Below are 19,161 nucleotides of genomic sequence, written 5' to 3'. Positions count from 1 at the left end.
GGAATTCAAAGAGCATACCAACAACATTGTTGAATACGAAGCTGTCGTACATGCCCTACGTATAATAATAGAGATGGGGGTAACCGATGTAAGGCTGACAAGTGATTCGCAGCTTGTCATACGGCAAATAGGGCTCGAGTATAATGTGTACGATGACACCCTTTCAGCTTACATGGCCTTGGTCCAAACATTGGCATCACAAATCCCGAACATTAAGTTCCGACACTTATGCAGAAGGGACCTCAGGCACGCGGATGCCCTAGCATATATATCATCCATGCTGAGGGATAAAAATGCCGAAGGTATTAAAATAGCAAGGGTATACGAGCCTTCCATTGCATCTCAATTCTCCTTCGCTACCAATCAAGATGTGATGGAAGAAAATATCGAAGACCAGGTAGGAGAAGACATCCATAATGACTTTGATGAAGAGGACATCCTGTCAAGAGCAAATAAAGACGAAGACTTCAGCAACGAAGATGACTGGAGGGTGACAATACATGCCTTTCTCAAAAAAGGAAGCTTACCTGCGGATCGGAAACAAGCTAGGAAGATACTCTCCAAAGTGGGAAGATATGATCTTCGGGAGGGGGTCCTGTATAGGAAATCCATCCTTGGACCATTACTACGCTGCTTGTCCCGGAAAGAGGGGCATCGAATTCTAAATGATATCCATTGTGGTGACGCGGGGAATCATAGCGGCATGAGATCACTAGCTGAAAAAGCAAAAACGCAAGGATATTACTGGCCGACAATGATACAAGATGCCGCGAGGATGTCCCGACGATGTGAAGAATGTCAGCGCTTCGCGAAAAAGATCCACGCGCCGGCAACAATGTTAAACTCTGTCGATAGCCCGTGGCCATTTGCAAAATGGGGCGTAGACATCGTCGGGCCTTTCATCGAAGGATCAGGGAAGAGACGATTTTTGATAGTAGCCACGGACTACTTCAGTAAATGGGTGGAGGCTATGGCCTTGGCCAGGATCAGAGACGCGGATGTGTTCACTTTCATATTCCAGAACATCATTTGCAGATTTGGTATACCTGCTGAAATTGTATCTGATAACGGCAAGCAATTACAGGGAAAAAATATAGACATGCTCTTCGAAACTTTCAAAATAAGAAAGAACAAGTCCACCCCAATATACCCTCAAAGCAACGGACAAGCGGAAGCTACCAACAAGACCCTCGCCCTTATACTCAAAAAACAATTAGACGAGCATAAGGGAAGATGGTGCGAACAACTGCACAATGTCTTATGGGCATACAGGACAACACGAAGATCCGCTACCGGGGAATCCCCGTTTCTTCTAACTTATGGAGCTGAAGCAGTCATACCTACGGAAATCCTCATGCCAACCACGAAGACCGAAGCTTGGGAGAAAAACCTCACAACAGATATGATGTTAGAAAGGTTGGACGACTTGGAAGGAAGAAGGGAAGTAGCATTGCAAAAGATGGAAAATTATCAACGAAGACTAGCGAGGGAGTACAACAAAAAGGTAAAGCTACGAATTTTGTAGAGGGACAGTATGTGTTGAGAACAATCCCACGGTATCAACAAGAAAAGAAATGGGGAAAATTAGCACCTACATGGGGAGGACCTTTTATGATCCACGACATTGCGGGTAACGGTTCCTACTACCTTCGTAATCTAAAAGGCGAGGTCCTCCGGCATCCTTGGAATGCTAAATGGCTCAAACCATACTTCCCATAGAAGCAACGCAGATTTGAATCTGCTTGGAGTGTACCAGAAGAAGAAGGGAGCCTGACCGCTCCACATGTTTCTATCTCTGGAAGAGGAATTGCAGACCTCAACTTATCAATCAAACAAGCTTTCAAATTATCAAGTCAGTGGAATCTACCTACAATATTGGGGAAAGTAGTTAATCTACAATCTCTCAGGGCTCCCCCATCAGTGTCCATAAGTGTAGGACCAGGGGGAAGGCACCCAGCAGAAAGAGATACCCAACCAATCTTAAGGCAACGGGTCGACGGAATGGGTGCGTAAATATTTTAATCCCATATCCTAGAACGTTGCCCCGGCCCCCACCGTCTGGGAATCCTCTGGCCCAGGATTCGCCAGCGGGGTGACAGGTCTCAAGACGATCACGAAGGTACCTTCCTTCAGTATCGCACTCAAAAACACTTAAAAACTTTTGTTTTGTTTTTTCATAAATACTTAAAATAAAAACAAAACAACATTGTAGGTATATCAAGAAGAGGATTCATTTCATAAAGGGTGATTACAAGAAGTGAAAGGCCAAAGTCAAGGATACACAATCAAAAAATATTCCTTTTACAGGATCATCAGCAAAAAATATCCTTGTTACATGATTACAAAAAGTATAATGATTCCGCGGATCCTACAGAATGCTGCGATCTCTACCTAAGTGGCGGCCCCATCGGCAGGATTATTCCGAAGACTTGATGGGACGCTCCCACCAGAAGAGGGGCCCGAGGAGCTGGGCAAGGCAGAAGGAACGGGACGACGAGGATAGTTCTTCACGAGACCATGTTCATTCCTTAGGCCAAGTTCAATCCTCTCCAGCATCTTGTTCGTCTCCTCAGCCAATTGACAACGAGCCTTGTGTTTAATAACTGTTGTCCGCTGTTGGGCTTGGGATAATAACGAAGATAGCCGATTCACTTCTCTAGAAGCAGCACCAACGGCCTCCTCGCGGGTTGCTGCTAAATTCTTGAAGTGATTGGTCTGTTCTTCCTGCTGCGCTAAGGAAGATTGAGCCTTTTCAAGTTTTTCATTTGTGACGCGAAGGCGTCCCTCGAGCTCTGAAAAATACAACACCACGGAGTTAGCGTAGAAAAAAAACAAGGTCACACTCGATGAAATGGGATTATACCTTCGACACAAGCCGAAGACTCTTCATACTCATTAACAACCGCATCTCGCGCTTAATCAAGATGATCATATTCCGCGGATAATTTCTTATAGTCTAGTTGAAGGTTGGTGAGAGTAAATTGACAGGCATCTAATTCTACCTGCTTCATCGAGTCCATATGACGAAGGTGGTCGACCTCTTTATTTATCTTTGAGACCCCTTTGCTGAGTCTTTACATGCACACTTCAAGATTCCTCTCAGACTCAGCATGACGAGCTACGTCATCACGAGACGCGGAAAGAGCATTGCTGAGAGCGTAGACTTCAGCACGAGCATCATCTCTTTCTCTGGCAAGACAGAGCATATTATCCTGGACCCCTGAAAGAGGAATGGATCGAGCCGTCTGTAATTCTTCTTCCAACAGCTGAATCCTAGATTCCAACAAGGAAGTGCGCTCACGGGCTTCCCGCAGATTATCACGGGTCCACAGCAGTGTGCCATTAAATAAAGCACGATCATGGTTGTACAGATTTTGCATGTCGACCATCTGAACATGCCGCGCGCGCCATACCTTAGCCCGAGCATCCCATTTCTTAGCTTCACTCTTAATTTTCTCAACCAAATCTCTAATACGAGGTTTTTGCCGAGCTCTTTCGTTTCGAAGCCATATCATCTCGGGGACGCCACCCGCTGGAGATAGGGTGGGGAGACTCAGACAGAACAACTAAGAGATAAAAGAATGACGACATACGGCGAGGGAAAAGAACCAAACCTGTGAAAGTGGAAACTTGGCTACGAGTTTGCTCTAACTCAGCGCGCACTGCAACAAGTTCTGAACGAAGATCAGCCTCTGTTTCACCCAGCTTTTCTTTCTCCTTAAGGCTTTTCTTCAGCTCTTCTATTTCCACCTCAGCCGCAGATAATTCCTTTTCTCGGTGACGAAGCTTAGCCTCGAGTTTCAGAGATTTCGCTTTGAAGAACTGATACAGCACGTGGTTACAATGCTCGCTCCTCATCATCTACACATCAAGATGACAAAACATTATTTCACCGAAGCGTCTGATCGTCACGTAGAAGTATGTACGAAAATTTACCTCCAGCACACGCTGCTGCGGAAAGCCATATTGATACCCGTCGGCGATGGCCATCATATCGTCAACGGAAGTAGGAGGCTCCGGCACAAGGGTAGCTTCGGGAACAGTCAACCTTTTTCCCCAGGCTTCAGACACCTGCGCCTTAGAATACATCTCCATCATGCGACGGGTATACGCGGTTGATTCCTTTTCCCAAGAAACAACAGGAGCGGGATGAGAGACAAACAGAAGATTCTTTTCCTTAAACCAATCCATGATGGCGTCCTCACCCTCAGACGTCGGCGACTGGGGAAGATTATCGGCAGGCGCGTCAACGACAGATTTTCCTTTCTCTGACACGACCCCCTCAGCACGAATGTTGGCATGCTCCTCCGCGCCTACATGCACAGCAGGCTCCTCCGCACCAACATCTTCTACAGTAGCATCCCCATTACCATCACCACCAAGAACATCCCAATCATCATTGGGGGAAAGTAAAGAGAAGTCCTCGGGAAAATCGAGGGCTTCGTCAAAGAACTCCCCCGTGGAATACATCCGATCAAAAGAAAATTCTTGAGAAGTGGGAAGGGTATCCGCGACATCACCAGCAGGGACGGAAACATCCCCGATAACAACGTCATCAGCCACCACAGCTTTGTGCCTTCCTTCATCACCAGCGTGACCAGCGAAAACCTCTTCTTCGACATTGATAGGGGAGGTACCAGTACGTTCCTCCCCATCTGTAATCTCGTCCTCAGCAAACTCTTAGTTCACTGGACTAGTAACTTCTTCTTGGGCTTCAACTTCGCCCATCACCGTAGTAGAAGACTGCTTCGGCCTAATCTTTTTCTTCTTCAATACCTGAAACCAACACCACAAAAAGAATTATTTTTCCCGTCTGATGGAAGTTCTAAAAAAGAAGCGCAGCTAGAATCTACGTACCTGAGCAGCTGAGATATTCTTCGGTGGGAGTATAGTACCGGAACCATCCTCCTCGTCTCCCTCTACGACGTCCAGGGCATAAGGAAAATTCATGCCCGCAAAGTTCAGACGCCAGGGGCAGAAATCTCCATAGCGAACAGGAGGAGACTCGTGCGGCTTACTATTCTCGGTAGGCCGCCAACCGCGGGGACCAGGAATCCAACCGTAAGCCCACGGACCAACTATCTCGATAACGGTGGCGTGCCACTCGTAGTCATGATCGCGCTTGATCCTCTCTCGCGCGGGGAAGAGTTTCCGACGACTGGACGCCTCCGTGCCAGGAACATACTTCAGCTTGGCATCGCTGACCTCATTTAACAGACGAATTTCGCCCCGAGGAGCAGGGAGATTCCGAAGGCTGACACTCCACGGCTTGCGATTCCTACTATTGACGTAATCACCGAAGGAGTTATTGAAATTCTCAGGAGTATACCATTCCTTATCCATGGGATTGGGGACGTAACAAGTCATCGACGTTTCCCCCTTACTCCGCAGATAGCATTCCTTCAGGGCGCGGAGATAATTCCCCGATAGTTGGGATACGGAACGGCTGTGAGTATTGGTGGAAGAACCCTCACGACTAGAGAGCACGTCGTAGTAGAAGGAATCACCTGATTTGTACAACGGCAGCATGAGACCAGCTTCGAATGCCCCAACCGTCGTTAACAAATGAAATTCATCGAACTCATACTTGGAGATAAGCTCATACGGTCACAGGTTCAATGAAGACAGACAGAAAATTTAAAGGCTGAAAAAAAGAATGAAAACTGAGAGAGTGTTTAAGAAGAATGAAATTAAATTTTCTTTCTATCCTTAAAATACCCGAAAGAAAGAGAAGGAAATTAAGGGAGGAATGGGAAACGTGCCCGTTACATAAGAAGTTAATGCACGAATAAAAGACGTGCCCAAGTATCTAGGAGAAGTTATTAGGAGTGAGAAGAATATGCGACGATAGTTTTTCTTCAAGGCACCCATTAGTCATTCAAGCCCGAAGAAAAGGGGAAAATTGTGTACACATATATCTCACTATCAGACACGTGTATATAAAAAGGTACGTGGAAAGCATGCAGGCCAAAACATCAAAACATGATGCGTCACGAAACACCAAATAAACCCCGAGGAGTTACTTTATCTCATCCCCAAAAGAGGAGCTAAGATCAACGGTGGAGAGAAAGTTAGCTGACACGGACTGACAGGGGCAGAAGACACTTGTCTGACACGAGCAGACCCCTCAACTACCCACATTAAACACTCTGAGCAGTGTACGTGTCGACCAACCTGTGGAACGAGCGAGGATGCCTCTGCGGGATCAAGGGGAAAACACAGACCTCCGCGTGATGGACGCAAGGACACAAGAAGATAAGGTTCCAACGGTCTTCAGAGATGGGTCCCACGTTCTAACCTTATAAATACCCAATCTCCACCAAGAGGAAGGGGGATCGAAAATATCAGGAAGGGAAGGAGAGAGAGAGAGAAATAGTAAGGGTAAGTTAATCCCTTAGAGGAGAGAAACATGTAAACCCCAAAAGTCATTCAACTATTCGTGTAACCGTGAAGAACATAGTAAAACAACAAACCCCGTGGATGTAGGCCTTAGTGCTGAACCACGTAAACCTTGATCTTATTTACATTTCAGCACTTTACATTCATTTAGCTCCGTGCATGTTTACTTATATGTTTTGTTTTCCTTAATACTTATATCCCATGCACAAACGCCACGCATGGAGTTGTTGGATGAGGCCATGATAAACCCGAAGGTTTTGAGCCAATGAATCAACACCAGGGTACCATCATCATAATCTCTTTAGATGATAATGATTGATTGTGAGCGTTCGGACCCCCTCGTGGTTTGTGTGCTCACACATACTGTAGCTTCCCAGTCACTTCAAAGAGAGGCTTTATGTTTTCGTAAGGATTCTTTTTTTCCTCCAGATATTCTTTGGCAACCTCTATAGACTCTGAAAAAATTCTATAAAAAGTAAAAAAATTAAAAAGTGTTAGCAACAACACTATGCATTTTTTTGTTTTGTTTTTTTTAAGACATTCACTTGATCGACGTCCGGATTGACTGTTTCCGTTGACGTAGCTGTAGTACAAACGCTAAGCGTACCTATACTGCCACAGTAAGTTAAAATACATGGTTACATGACATCAATTTTACACCCAAATAAGCGGATAAATTATTTTTTTACCCATGTGATCCTTCACGTATATGCCAGTTACCACTATCATTAATACTATACGTATTATTTTTTTTGCCCATGACATCATTAATACCGTACGTATGAACAATATAAACTAAAGCAATATTAAGACCTGCTTCCATCCTTAAAGACCTGCGTAAAAATATTAAGTTTGAGTGACTGCCAAGGTATGGATGCCACACCTTTGAGCTCATTTTTATTTAATGGCTCCTGCCAAAGAGGTATGCCAACTTTCCGTGCAGGATGCCTTCCCTATCACCAGTCATGCACAATGATCTTTTAGTATCGACAAAGATAACGACCATGAGTTCATGAATATATACTCGAGATCCTTAAGTAATTGATATAAACTTCTCAAGACGAAGACATGAAAATAAATACTCAGGTGCATTTTAAAGAAAACAGGAATGCAAATATACACAAACTGCGACCATATTATTCTGTAACTGTTGGATAAGTATCTTCGTTACCGATTCTCCAATAATACAACTCATATATTATCCACCGATCCGTTACAACTCTTTGTAACACGGTTTTCATCTATGTATCACGTTTCATAATATCAATAACGTAACAAGAAAAGAAGGATAGAAAAAGATGATCAATCAAAAACTTCAACAAACTTACTTGGGTGTATTGAGGCGAGTAATCTCTTTGCTTAAGACATTTGATGCCATGTATAAAATGTTGTACAGGTTTAGCGGCATATGTCTCCAACATTCAACAATACCTCGATGTTTTTCGCAGCAGTTCGATAACACCGAACAACGAACGCGAATAAATGTAGCATAAACTCTTCTTTGACTCTTCAAGATACTATGCAAACCACAATTTTCTAGTACTAGTTTTTGACTCTAAAAAACACACACATGCAATGGAGAAAAAGTGGGGTTTATATAGGTTTAGAGGTGACTCTTGGAGAAGTCCTTTCATGAAGAGTCACAACCCTTAGTGGAGAGTCACATCCCTTGGGATAAGACACTAATTTTGAAAAGACTCAAGTGAGTTGGCACACCTATTGATATTTCTATTCAAAAATTCCAACAATCCCCCACATTGAATAGAAATCCATGCAAGTTTAATGCAAACACTAGAAAGAGTTTGTGCGCGGAATATCACTGCATCGGGAGAGATAGCTGTTGGCTTTGAATCTTCCGTAGTGAATACCTATCGGGTTTACTAGTTATTCGGTGAACGCGATGTATTGAACCACCCGACTTTATGATGTAAACTGATGCAATAGATATCACACAGTTTATTTCCTTACATATTCGGCTCTCGGTTGTGTTCATTTCGGCCCTGAACGATGTTGGTTCTTCATGAGTGCTCTAGATTAACTTAGCCTTATAGTTATCATAGAAGTGTCACCACTTCACACTCATATAGGTGATCTCCTCTTTTAAAGTATCCTGCCATACTTTTCTTAGTTAAACTAAGACATATGAATCATTCAGAGAAATTCTCAACCTCTCACTTGACAGGCAACACTATTTCATCATAGAAACGGGAAAGAGAGTAAACTCTCACAGTGTTTCCGGCTAGTATAAATTTATAACTTGGTTGTCCCTTTTGAACCTAGATAACCATGGGATCTCCAATCGCTAGGTTGGGTGTCCGCTATAAATACTACTATATATAGGCTATCCCATTTCCCTCGATGACGCAACTATACGCTCTCTAAAATTCGTATCATTTGTCGGCTTGGTACAACTCACATACACTATTTCTTTTAGATGCGCGCATTTGTAAACCTCCAAACCAAAACCCTAAAGAGAATCCCCCAGTTTGTGACATGTATTGATGTCTCGAGTGTTTTCGTGGAAAATGTGTAGCATGTCGCTGGTGTTTGATAAGTTGAGCTTGAGAGATGTGCCGGCTCAGTGGCGACCTTCGACAGTCGAGATTTTGCATCTTAAGAGAAATCGTGTCCCTTGATGTAGGCGCGGCATGCCAAAGTGCAAGGGTTGCACGGTGTAGGATCAGAATCTCGCAACAATGATATCTTAGCGAAATTATCAACAACACAACAGCGTCGCTAAACAATTTCAGAAAGGATATAATAACGACGTCAGCTAAAATCATGAGAAAGATGTGATGGTCCTGCGAAAATTAGAGAGTTTGCGAGATTAACATTTGTAAGGTTGCGAGAATGTCGCAAGCCATATTCGAAAATAAAGGACAGATTAGCTGTCATCCACTATGTACTTCCTTATAAATAGTCGTTCAGTTGTAAAGGAAAGAGAGAGATCTTTTTGAGTAAGAAACAAGTAAATAGGAGAGAGAAAGTCTAGAGCAGAGGTCATTCTTGATTCCTTATCTTTTCTTGTGAGAACATTCAAAGATTGATCAATAAAATTAAGAGTGTAAATCTAAAAATGAGTGGAGTAATAATGAAATCATATGAGGGGTGTAGTGTAGGATTTCCTGCAACTACATAATGGCGCTAGAAACAGGGACTTCAAGATCGAAAGTTGAAGATTGTTGTTGAGAATGTTCAAATCAAGAAAGTTATTAAATAAATCAGTGAACCAGCTAAAAGAAAGATGATTAGAATTAATGAAGATGACAAAACATTGGAGTGTAATATGATAACAAAAACGATGGTTAATGAATTCCATGAAAACATCAAAGGAAGAATACACAAACGAAATTTTGAAGGAAGGAAGGTTATGGCGGTAGAAAAGACATCACCCTTGAAAGATTTGGAAAAGCAAAAAATTACATTCATGGCGGCAGAAATACCAAAAGAAAATTTGAACCACACATCTTCGTTGGTTATTATAGTGCCTATTACGCGAAAAGAGAAGGAAACAACAACAAAATCCATGGGAGAATGGATATTGAACAAAACTTTAATCGATACAGGAAGTTCAGTGGACATAATATTTTATCATGCATTCCGGGGAATGGGATTTAAAGATGAAGAAATGTCCAGTTCAACATATTTTGTTCATGGCTTTGGAAAATCCACAACAAAACCTAAAGGAGAAATAGTGGTACGAGTTCCACTTGGAGAGATCGAAACACACGTAACACTGTGCGTGGTGGATATAAAATCGCCATATAATATGTTATTAGGAAGACCATGGATACATGCGATAAAAGTTGTAGTATCAACGTTGCATCAATGTATTAAATTCCCCAAACCAAATGGAATAGGTGAAATCAAAGGAGATGTTGAAAATGCAAAATTATGTCATCAAATTGAAGTAAAGAAGGACAAGCAAAAAAGAAACAATTTCGCAGAAAGTTGGCAAAGGAAGCAAACAAAGAAGAAGAATTTAGAGTATATAATAAGGGCAAAAGAAAGCAAATGAATACCCGGAGAAATTTCGGAGGAAGGAGAACCAACACCGATGGAAGAACCTAAACCCAGTTACACTGCCGCAGAACCAACAAAAGAAATAAACGTTGGGACTATAGAAGAACCTCTAATATTGAGAAATGGAACCAAAATGGATGTGGAAGAAGAAGAAAGAATTGTTAACCTGTTGCGAGAATATAAAGATGTTTTCGCAGGAAGCATGGATGAGATACCGGGAAAAGATCCATCAATTGCATGCCACAAGTTGGAGATTAAAAAAAATGTGAGACCATTTAAACAGAGAATAAGAAAAATTGCAACAACTTACCATTCCCAAATAGAAGAAGAACTACAAAAAATGCTTGATGCGGGAATCATAAGAGAAGCTAAATACCCAGAATGGATAGCGAATATGGTCATTGTCCCAAAGAAAAACAAAGGAATCAGGATTTGCATAGATTTCACTGATTTAAACAAAGCTTGCCCAAAAGATAGTTTTCCGTTACTAGATATTCCTCAAATGGTGGAATCCGCAGCGAGAAACGATAGAGTCTCGTCTTTAGATAGGTACAAAGGGTATAACCAAATCCCTCTCGCTGAAGAAGATCAAGAACATACTGCTTTATTCGCCCCTAGAGGTTTATATTGTTACACGAAAATGCCAAAGTGCAAGGGTTGCACGGTGTAGGATCATAATCTCGCAACAGTGATATCTTAGCGAAATTATCAACAACACAACAACGTCGCAGAATAATTTCAGATAGGATATAATAAACGACGTCGGCTAAAATCATGAGAAAGATGTGATGGTCCTGCGAACATTAGAGAGTTTGCGAGATTAACATTTGTAGGGTTGCGAGAATGTCGCAAGCCATATTCGAAAATAGAGGACAGATTAGCTGTCATCCACTATGTACTTCCCTATAAATAGTCGTTGAGTTGTAAAGGAAAGAGAGAGATCTTTTTGAGTAAAAAACAAGTAAATAGGAGAGAGAAAGTCTAGAGCAAAGGTCATTCTTGATTCCTTATCTTTTCTTATAAGAACATTCAAAGATTGATCAATAAAATTAAGAGTGTAAACCTAAAAATGAGTGGAGTAATAATGATATCATATGAGAGGTGTAGTGTAGGATTTCCTGCAACTACACACAGCATGTGCCAATGGCTTGTGCGGAATGCCTTACTTGTAGGTTGCACATCGGGTGCAAGTGGTAATGCCAAAATTCAAGTGTTGCATGGCATGTGCCAATGGCGCGCGTAGCGGCTTTGGCCCTAGGTTTGCACGGCTTGGCATGCTAGGTTGCAAGGGTCGCTTGGCATGTGCCTATGGCGCGTGTGGCGGCTTGGCACTAGGTTTGCACGGCTTGGCATGCTAGGTCGCAAGCGTCGCTTGGCATGTGCCAATGGCGCGTGTGGCGTCTTGGCCCTAGGTTTGCACGACTTGGCATGCCAGGTCGCAAGCGTCGCTTGGTATGTGTCAATGGCGTGTGTGGCGGCTTGGCATGCTAGGTCGCAAGCATCGCTTGGTATGTGCGAATGGCGCGTGTGGCGGCTTGGCCTTAGGTATGCACGGCTTGGCATGCTAGGTCGCAAGCGTCGCTTGGCATGTGCCAATGGCGCGTGTGGCACAATGATTGTGCAGCTCGAATTTGGCACGATTGCCGTGAGGCGCAATGATTGCGCGGCTTTGGTTTTGGCATGGTTGCCATGATGCGCAGCGATTGTGCGGCTTTGGTTTTGGCATAGTTGCCATGATGCGCAGCGATTGTGCGACTTAGGGTTTTGTGTGTCGAAACCCTAGTTTAGCATTTGAAAAAAGATACCCTGGTAATTTTTTACATGAGTGCATTAAATGTTCTAATAAATGTGTTTAGCGTCACCGGTGACGTCATGCTATGCGTAAGGTTTTACGATTTTACCCCTTGTCTAAAAACCACCATCAACAGGAGTATAACTTACTTTTCAGCCAATCAGGAGCGAGGATTTTGTTCACCGCCCAATGAAAGAGGAAGTTACCGCAATTCTCGACGTGGAGTGAGAGATGGCGTGGAGTTTTTAGGTTGTTGATGATTATGAATTGGGTTTGTATTTGTGCAGTGGTAACGAAGAAAACCATTGGTTTTCTTTCCGTACCATCATGAGATTCCCATATTTCTTCGATCTCTATTTGTTGCAGTCAATTATCATTTACTACTCAGTGGGCTGGGGAAATGGAGTTACCATAGGTGGTAACAATAAATTTCAGAAATGGCTGGACCTAATGTTTTGTGCCTTTTTTGTTGTTTGTATACTTTTTGTTTTATGAAGAATTAGGTTCCGACGGGTTTCGAGTTCAGGTTATTGGTATGTATGGTCACATTAAGGGTTATTTTGTTTTTGGTACTCAAGTTTTGACCAACTTTGCTGTTTGGTCTAACATTTGTCCAGCTTGTTGTTTGGTACTTGGAAATGACGTTGACACGCGTGGACTCGGTTTGACCAGCACCGCCGAGTAAAAAGAATACTAAACAGACTTCAAGGTCAAACCGAGTCCACACGGGTCAACATCATTTCCAAGTACCAAACACCAAGCTGGACAAAAGTTAGACCAAACAGCAAAGTTGGTCAAAACTTGAATACCAAAAACAAAATAACCCTCACATTAAACCAAGTCCTCGAGACAATCCAATAGAATTAATTACAGAGTTCTGTAGGAAATCTAAATCTGGCCACAAAAAACTACATACTGTTTAGCTGATTTTTGGTTTGGGTTAAGAAAGATAACATCTGGGTAATGGGATTTAATAACTAGTACTTGAAGGTGGTTTCCGGTGATTATTTTTCCAAAGCCACAACATTCCAAGACAGGATTTTTGTTTTTAAAATAAAATGAAAGAAATAGAAAGATCTATATTGGCCAGCCAGACAGATCCAAATAAAAAATACTAGCGAAGGAGCTTGAATAAGTAAAGTGCAATTGAGGTGAGGATAATGTTTGTAGATACCCATCTCTCCCCTGATGTGATAGCATATTGCTTGTTCCCATTAGACATTTGCTTCTCCTCAGTTGAGCCCTTTTGTGTTGTTGTAGAATTTGATGCAACCCATTATCAACCAGAAAAATAAAGCAATGGTATTTCATTCTCTGTTTAAAGTATGTTATTGCAAACCCCAATTTGTTATGGTAACATGCCTTAATAAAGGAGGGGGTTGCGCAACTTCCACTAACATCAATTAAAATCACAAGGATAAAAAGAAGAATAGAGAACTTCATTATACTAGACAATGAGCTCAAAGCTAGCTGTTCTTCTGACATATTTTGACCGGACATTCTAAAATTTTAAAGGAGAGTAATGTTTAAGTGATTTCTTCAGTTACTTTCTTGGGAATGCAATATGAAGGGTTTCCGGTTCCCGCCATTATTAGGGATGAACACCTCCACTTCACAATTGGCGTCTCTCCCTCACTCTTTCTCTAGAATATTTTCTCGTGCTTTAGCTTCTTTTGCTATAAATAATCCGTTTTTTTCCTTGTTTCCAGATGTAAAGGTACAAGTACTACTAGTTGCTAACATTATAGTAAGCAAGGAACTATTATATATAGTTCAAACCCATCTCCTACATCCTACTACAAACTTTTAGTCATTTGATCAGGAAATCTAGAAACTTCCGAGAAAAAAAACTGATCTCTCAATTAGATACATATAGCCAAGGGATATGGAAGAAGACAGGGTATCATTGTTGATGGAAGACTGGGCGGTGAATGTTGATGTTCTGGATAAAGATTTGCAGAAGGCGCAATGGAATAAGCCTTCTATTTACAAGTTGCCGGCAACTACCACAGGTGGTAGTAACGATAACAACAAAAAATCCGCTGCTTACTTTCCTCACACTGTCTCCTTTGGTCCTTACCATCACGACAAGGGTGACCATCTGAAGAAGATGGATCCCCATAAGCGTCGTGTCCTCGGTCATTTCCTACAAAGGTACAAAATAACTCTCCAAAAACTTGTCGACTCGCTCACCACCACCAACTACAGATGGCAACAGGTGGATCATACTGACAATGTCAGCGATCCAAAGGAATTACCAATAGATATTCAGAAGGAGGTCTTACCTGTACTCCAACATCTCATGGATGCTTATGACTCCCTAGATGATAAGTGGCTCCATGATCACGATGGATTCTTGAAGCTCATGATACTTGATGGGTGTTTCATGCTTGAAATTCTGCAGTGGTCTTCCGTAAATGACGAACATAAAGCACTAGAATCTGGATCGATATCAGAAGCTACAGCCTCAGTGGTTAGAAGAAACAAACGAAAAACTACAGCCTCCGCCTTGACAGGCTCAGTTGATGACTACTGCTATGCTGACAATGACCCTATTTTCAGTCTTCACGGCAAGTTGTATTTCATGTCTTACATAAGGAGGGACATGCTGATGCTCGAAAACCAACTCCCTATGCTTCTTCTTAAGACTTTGCTTGGTGCTGCTCTGCCGACTGAACCAAAGGTGCGTCATCATAACTTACATATCTTATCCTAGTCGATTATATCGTCTCTTCTAATTATTTGTACTTTTTGTTTTAATCTAAAAAATTTCTAATTATTTGTATTACTTGTTAGAGCGTTAATCTAAAAATTTCGGTATATATACATGATATATGCAGGAGGCTATCGAAAAGCATTTGAACACGATTATATTGAACTTCTGTGGAGGCAATTCAGAATATGAAAACCAAAATATGAGTCCATGCTTGCACGTATTGGACCTCAATAGGAAGAGCCTACTACAGTCGAAAAATTTGCCAGAAAGACTTTGCAAAACTAAGAACTGCAGCAAGGTGAAAGATCGTACTTTTATTTTTGGTCATAGGAAGTGTACTGCTCAAAAGAACAGAACCGCTGCTCAAAGGTCGGTAACGAATCTTCATGAGTCTGGAATCAAGTTTGAGGAAAGTACTAGTAATTTTCACCCAACTGAAATATGGGTTGAAGGTCACACACTGAAACTTCCAGTGGTGGACATCGACGACACCATAGAATCGAAGTTACTCAACCTGATGGCATTCGAGAGGATCCACGTAGGAGTAGGGAACGACATTACGTCATACGTGTATTTCATGGACAGTATCATCGATTCCGCAGACGATGTTAAAATCCTGAGGACTAGTGGTGTATTGATCAATTCGATTGGAAGTGACAAGGCAGTGGCAAAGTTGTTTAATGAATTGTCCAAGGACGTAACCCCAGACCCTGAGAACATGCTAGAGAAAATAGTGCTGAAAGAGCTGGATGACCACTGCAAGAATCAGTGGAACGAGTGGCGTGCTACCCTCAGTCACACCTACTTCAAGAGCCCATGGGCGTTTCTCTCCCTCTTGGCTGCAGTCCTACTCTTGGCTCTCACCATATCTCAGACCTTCTATGCTATCTATGGTTATTACAAGCCTCGGAAGTAGTAGGCGCATTGCTAAATTTATTCCCCTGGGTTAAACTTGTTGTCCAACAGAATTTTCAGATTATCGTAATTGCTTATCGTTGTTTGTATTGTTTTTCTTTTCTAGCTATTGCTTGTTTATTAAAATTGGCAAGTGCTTGTTTATTTCTAGTTTCTACTTTCAAAGTACTTCATCTCATCTGTTAAGAAATGTCTTCCCTCTTATTGTATTAATCATTCGAAAGCAGATTAATCTACTTTAATCATGTTACTATTATATTAAAAGAACGGAAAATGGGTCATTTGACCAAGTATTTTTAAAACATGGTTCTAATGGACGAGTAAAAATTAGTATGGGTGAAATGGATATCAAAAATATAGAAAGAATGAAACTGGATTCATCCTGGCTTAAACTTAAAAAATATCGAGGATAAAACTGGATGCATCCTGATGTAAATTAAAAATAAGAAAAAAAAATTGAAAATGGGTAGGATGAAACTGTTTACGTCCTGGCTATTCTTAGATTCTCGTCCATTTAAACAGTATTAAATTTTACATGTCTTTTTCACCCAAGAATTGTCGTTATTGGGCTAAGAGCAGTTAGTTCCTATGGTAATGAACAAACTCAAAATTTTGTTGAGCCACGTGGATGGTCAAACGGATTTCTCCGCTACGGTAAAGCAGGGCAAAATCAACAGATTTGGTTTTCTAGGGCCCCACTAGTATTTCTTTTTAATATAAAATGTTTTGTAGTATAAAGATGAAAAATAAAATAAAATATTTAGGTGAGATAAAATAAGATGAAGTGAGATAAAATAGGATGAAGTGGGATAAAATAAGATTAAAAAGTAATAAAGTATTCACGGATTGTACTTGACGATAATCCAAGAGTCGCGGGCGTCACTGAGAATGTCTCTGGCGTTTTTGGCATGGTCGCGCGTTGGTGCTTCCAACGCCCGCGTTTTTGGCAAGTGCGCGCATCCTTCTCTCAGACGCGCGCTGGATGTTCCGACTCAATGTTCAAATCAACATATTTGTTCATTTGAACATCCATTTTCCATGTTTGTTCATTCCATAGTGGGAGCAAAATGAACAAATTTTGAATTTGTTCATTCCATAGGAACTGACCTAATTGACCAATTTTGTGTTAAAAGAAATGGAAGAGGAATGATTTAAACAGTACCATGCTGATGCAGTACTCCATCCATTCTATAATTATTTTATGATTGATAAAGAAATTAATTAGTGCCGACAAGTTTGGAACTCGACCCATTACGTTGATTTGGTAATACGAGCCTACTTTAGTTTAGGCATATCTAGAATCCAGATAGGTAGCAAGATTAGGAACAACTTAAAAAACTCTCTTTTTTTAAGTATTATATACATATATAGGATGCGTTGTTTTTGCTTTTTCTTTTTTGTAAAACACCTTTGGATGGATAAGGAATAGTAATTAGTTTATTGATTCTTCAAAGTTTCATTTTTCACATTTTATAAGCCAAAGGAAGAAGAAAGAAAAAGCATCTGGAATGACTCTGTATTAAGACTCACTTAATTAGCATGTGATTATGAATTGCCTGCAAATAGGGAATCCGATTCCACTTTTGTCTCTTTTTCATACCTAGCTATTTATCTATTATAATTGAGTGGAAAACCAATTTCCAAAAAGAAACGTGCCAACTCATTTTCCGTCGAAGGAAGGATTTCAATTTCCGTGTAAAGTTCATTTTCCTCCCATTTTAACAGGGCCAAAAACTCATTTTTGTACCACCTCTGCGATTCCATCTGTGCCAAACACACCGTAACGGGAATCAAATTCTCGCCCTCTCTCAAAAAGGGGCAAGGACATATATTGTACGATACAATGAGTTCATTTAATCTTGGAGACTTTTTCTTAGATAATTTAATCTTCATATATCAACCATTATGTAGTAAGTAATAACGCGTTTACATATTAAAAGCAAAAATCATAAGCAAAAAGTACGTATTTTGCTTCCCAAAAAGTTTATTTTTTCACTTTTAAAAGCCGTTTAAATTTTTATAAACGAACTAACTTCTAGATGTCGAAAAATTACTTCTGCATGTTTATCCAAACCGCCCATTGGTGCCCAACAGTTTTCTTGCTCAGAGCCTCAGACATTGAACCATGGAATCAAGGGTTCAAATTCCAGTTTTCCCCGGAGTGGGAGTGGGGAAATTTTTGTTTATTTCTCATAGACTTACAGCAAGGGGATGCTCACAATTGGATTTGGTTGCTCTTCTAGTGATTGTTGTTTGTTGGATGTTACCAATGCGTGTTAAATAATCCCTGGGAAACTAAATGTATATGGACTGGTGGCAAAATGGTACAAATCTTTCCTGACCATTTGGTTCCCTCTATCTTCAATTTTATATTAATTGCATGATACAATTTGCATCTGTCTCAATCTCTATTAAATTCATACGTGTAGTAGTAGAAAATCTTTCTACCACACCCTTAAACAATCTATCTATCAAACTAAGAAGACATCATGAAGAACACTTAGAAATAATTTTATTTAGTATAGAAATCAATATAAAGACGAAAGATAAAATCCTAACTTGGAAAACAAATAACTTTCTCTCTCCTAAAGTTTTATCTCCACTCTCAAAAAGATCTCTCTCTATCACAAGGGTGGCTGGTCCTATTTATAGGGATTTTACATAGTTTAGGACAGCTAACAAAGCCCCTATTTTCGGATCTAGCATGCGATGTCTTCACACCCATGTATCTGGTCTTCTCGCACGTGCTCCTCAACTTCATATAGATTCCACACTTCACCCGTGACTTTGTGACGTCACTGATTCCGTCATTTAAGATATGCCACGTGCGAACTTTGTTCGTTCCTTGGTAACTCAGTTGTATTCGCATGATTATTCACGTGTGCGGTATTTAACCCCTACATTTTGCCTCTTCTCTTATCGATCTTTTTTTTGAAAAGAGCGATGAGAGAATTGTTTTTATTATCTTCTTCGCACCATTTATACGATTTTTCGCACTTTGTCAACTTTTCATCTTCTCTCTTAACCGACAAGTTTCCGGATTTCCCCTGCAACCGTTTACACGTCCTCACCTCTCCACTTTTCGCTGACACGTCATCCCTTTTACTTGGTACAGCCGGTTATCTTCTTCCTTATTTAACCCCTTTTCAGAGAGAGAAACTTTCTTTTTTAGTTCTCCTTCTTCACATAACTTTTTCGGATTTTCGTTCCCTCAAATCTTCAGTTTCTTTCCTTCTGTTAGCATTTGAACTCAATGGATTCTCCTCAAAGGTTCGTCTTATCTCTTTTGTTATGCTTTTTGTTGGGTATGTCTTGT

The 19,161-nt window shown here is 41.0% G+C and overlaps 1 protein-coding gene across 1 annotated transcript; it reads left to right on the top strand.

Annotated features, from left to right (window-relative positions):
* The first annotated feature begins 14,037 nt into the window (after positions 1-14,037).
* Positions 14,038-16,011, top strand: LOC113339728 (UPF0481 protein At3g47200-like). The gene is made up of 2 exons (XM_026584959.1): positions 14,038-14,897; positions 15,055-16,011. The coding sequence occupies exons 1-2, from the start codon at positions 14,100-14,102 to the stop codon at positions 15,844-15,846; spliced, it is 1,590 nt and encodes a 529-aa protein (XP_026440744.1). The 5' UTR covers positions 14,038-14,099; the 3' UTR covers positions 15,847-16,011.
* The last annotated feature ends 3,150 nt before the right edge of the window (positions 16,012-19,161 follow it).

The sequence above is a fragment of the Papaver somniferum genome, unplaced genomic scaffold (assembly GCF_003573695.1).
Source record: "Papaver somniferum cultivar HN1 unplaced genomic scaffold, ASM357369v1 unplaced-scaffold_21, whole genome shotgun sequence".
NCBI classification, from domain to species: Eukaryota; Viridiplantae; Streptophyta; class Magnoliopsida; order Ranunculales; family Papaveraceae; genus Papaver; species Papaver somniferum.
This window is presented reverse-complemented; position numbering and strand designations above follow the sequence as displayed.

Coding starts and splice junctions, on each gene's coding strand:
- LOC113339728 (XM_026584959.1), top strand. CDS start 14,100: ATGGAAGAAGACAGGGTATCATTGTTGATGGAAGACTGGGCGGTGAAT. Junction 14,898..15,054: donor CTCTGCCGACTGAACCAAAG/GTGCGTCATCAT, acceptor TGATATATGCAG/GAGGCTATCGAAAAGCATTT.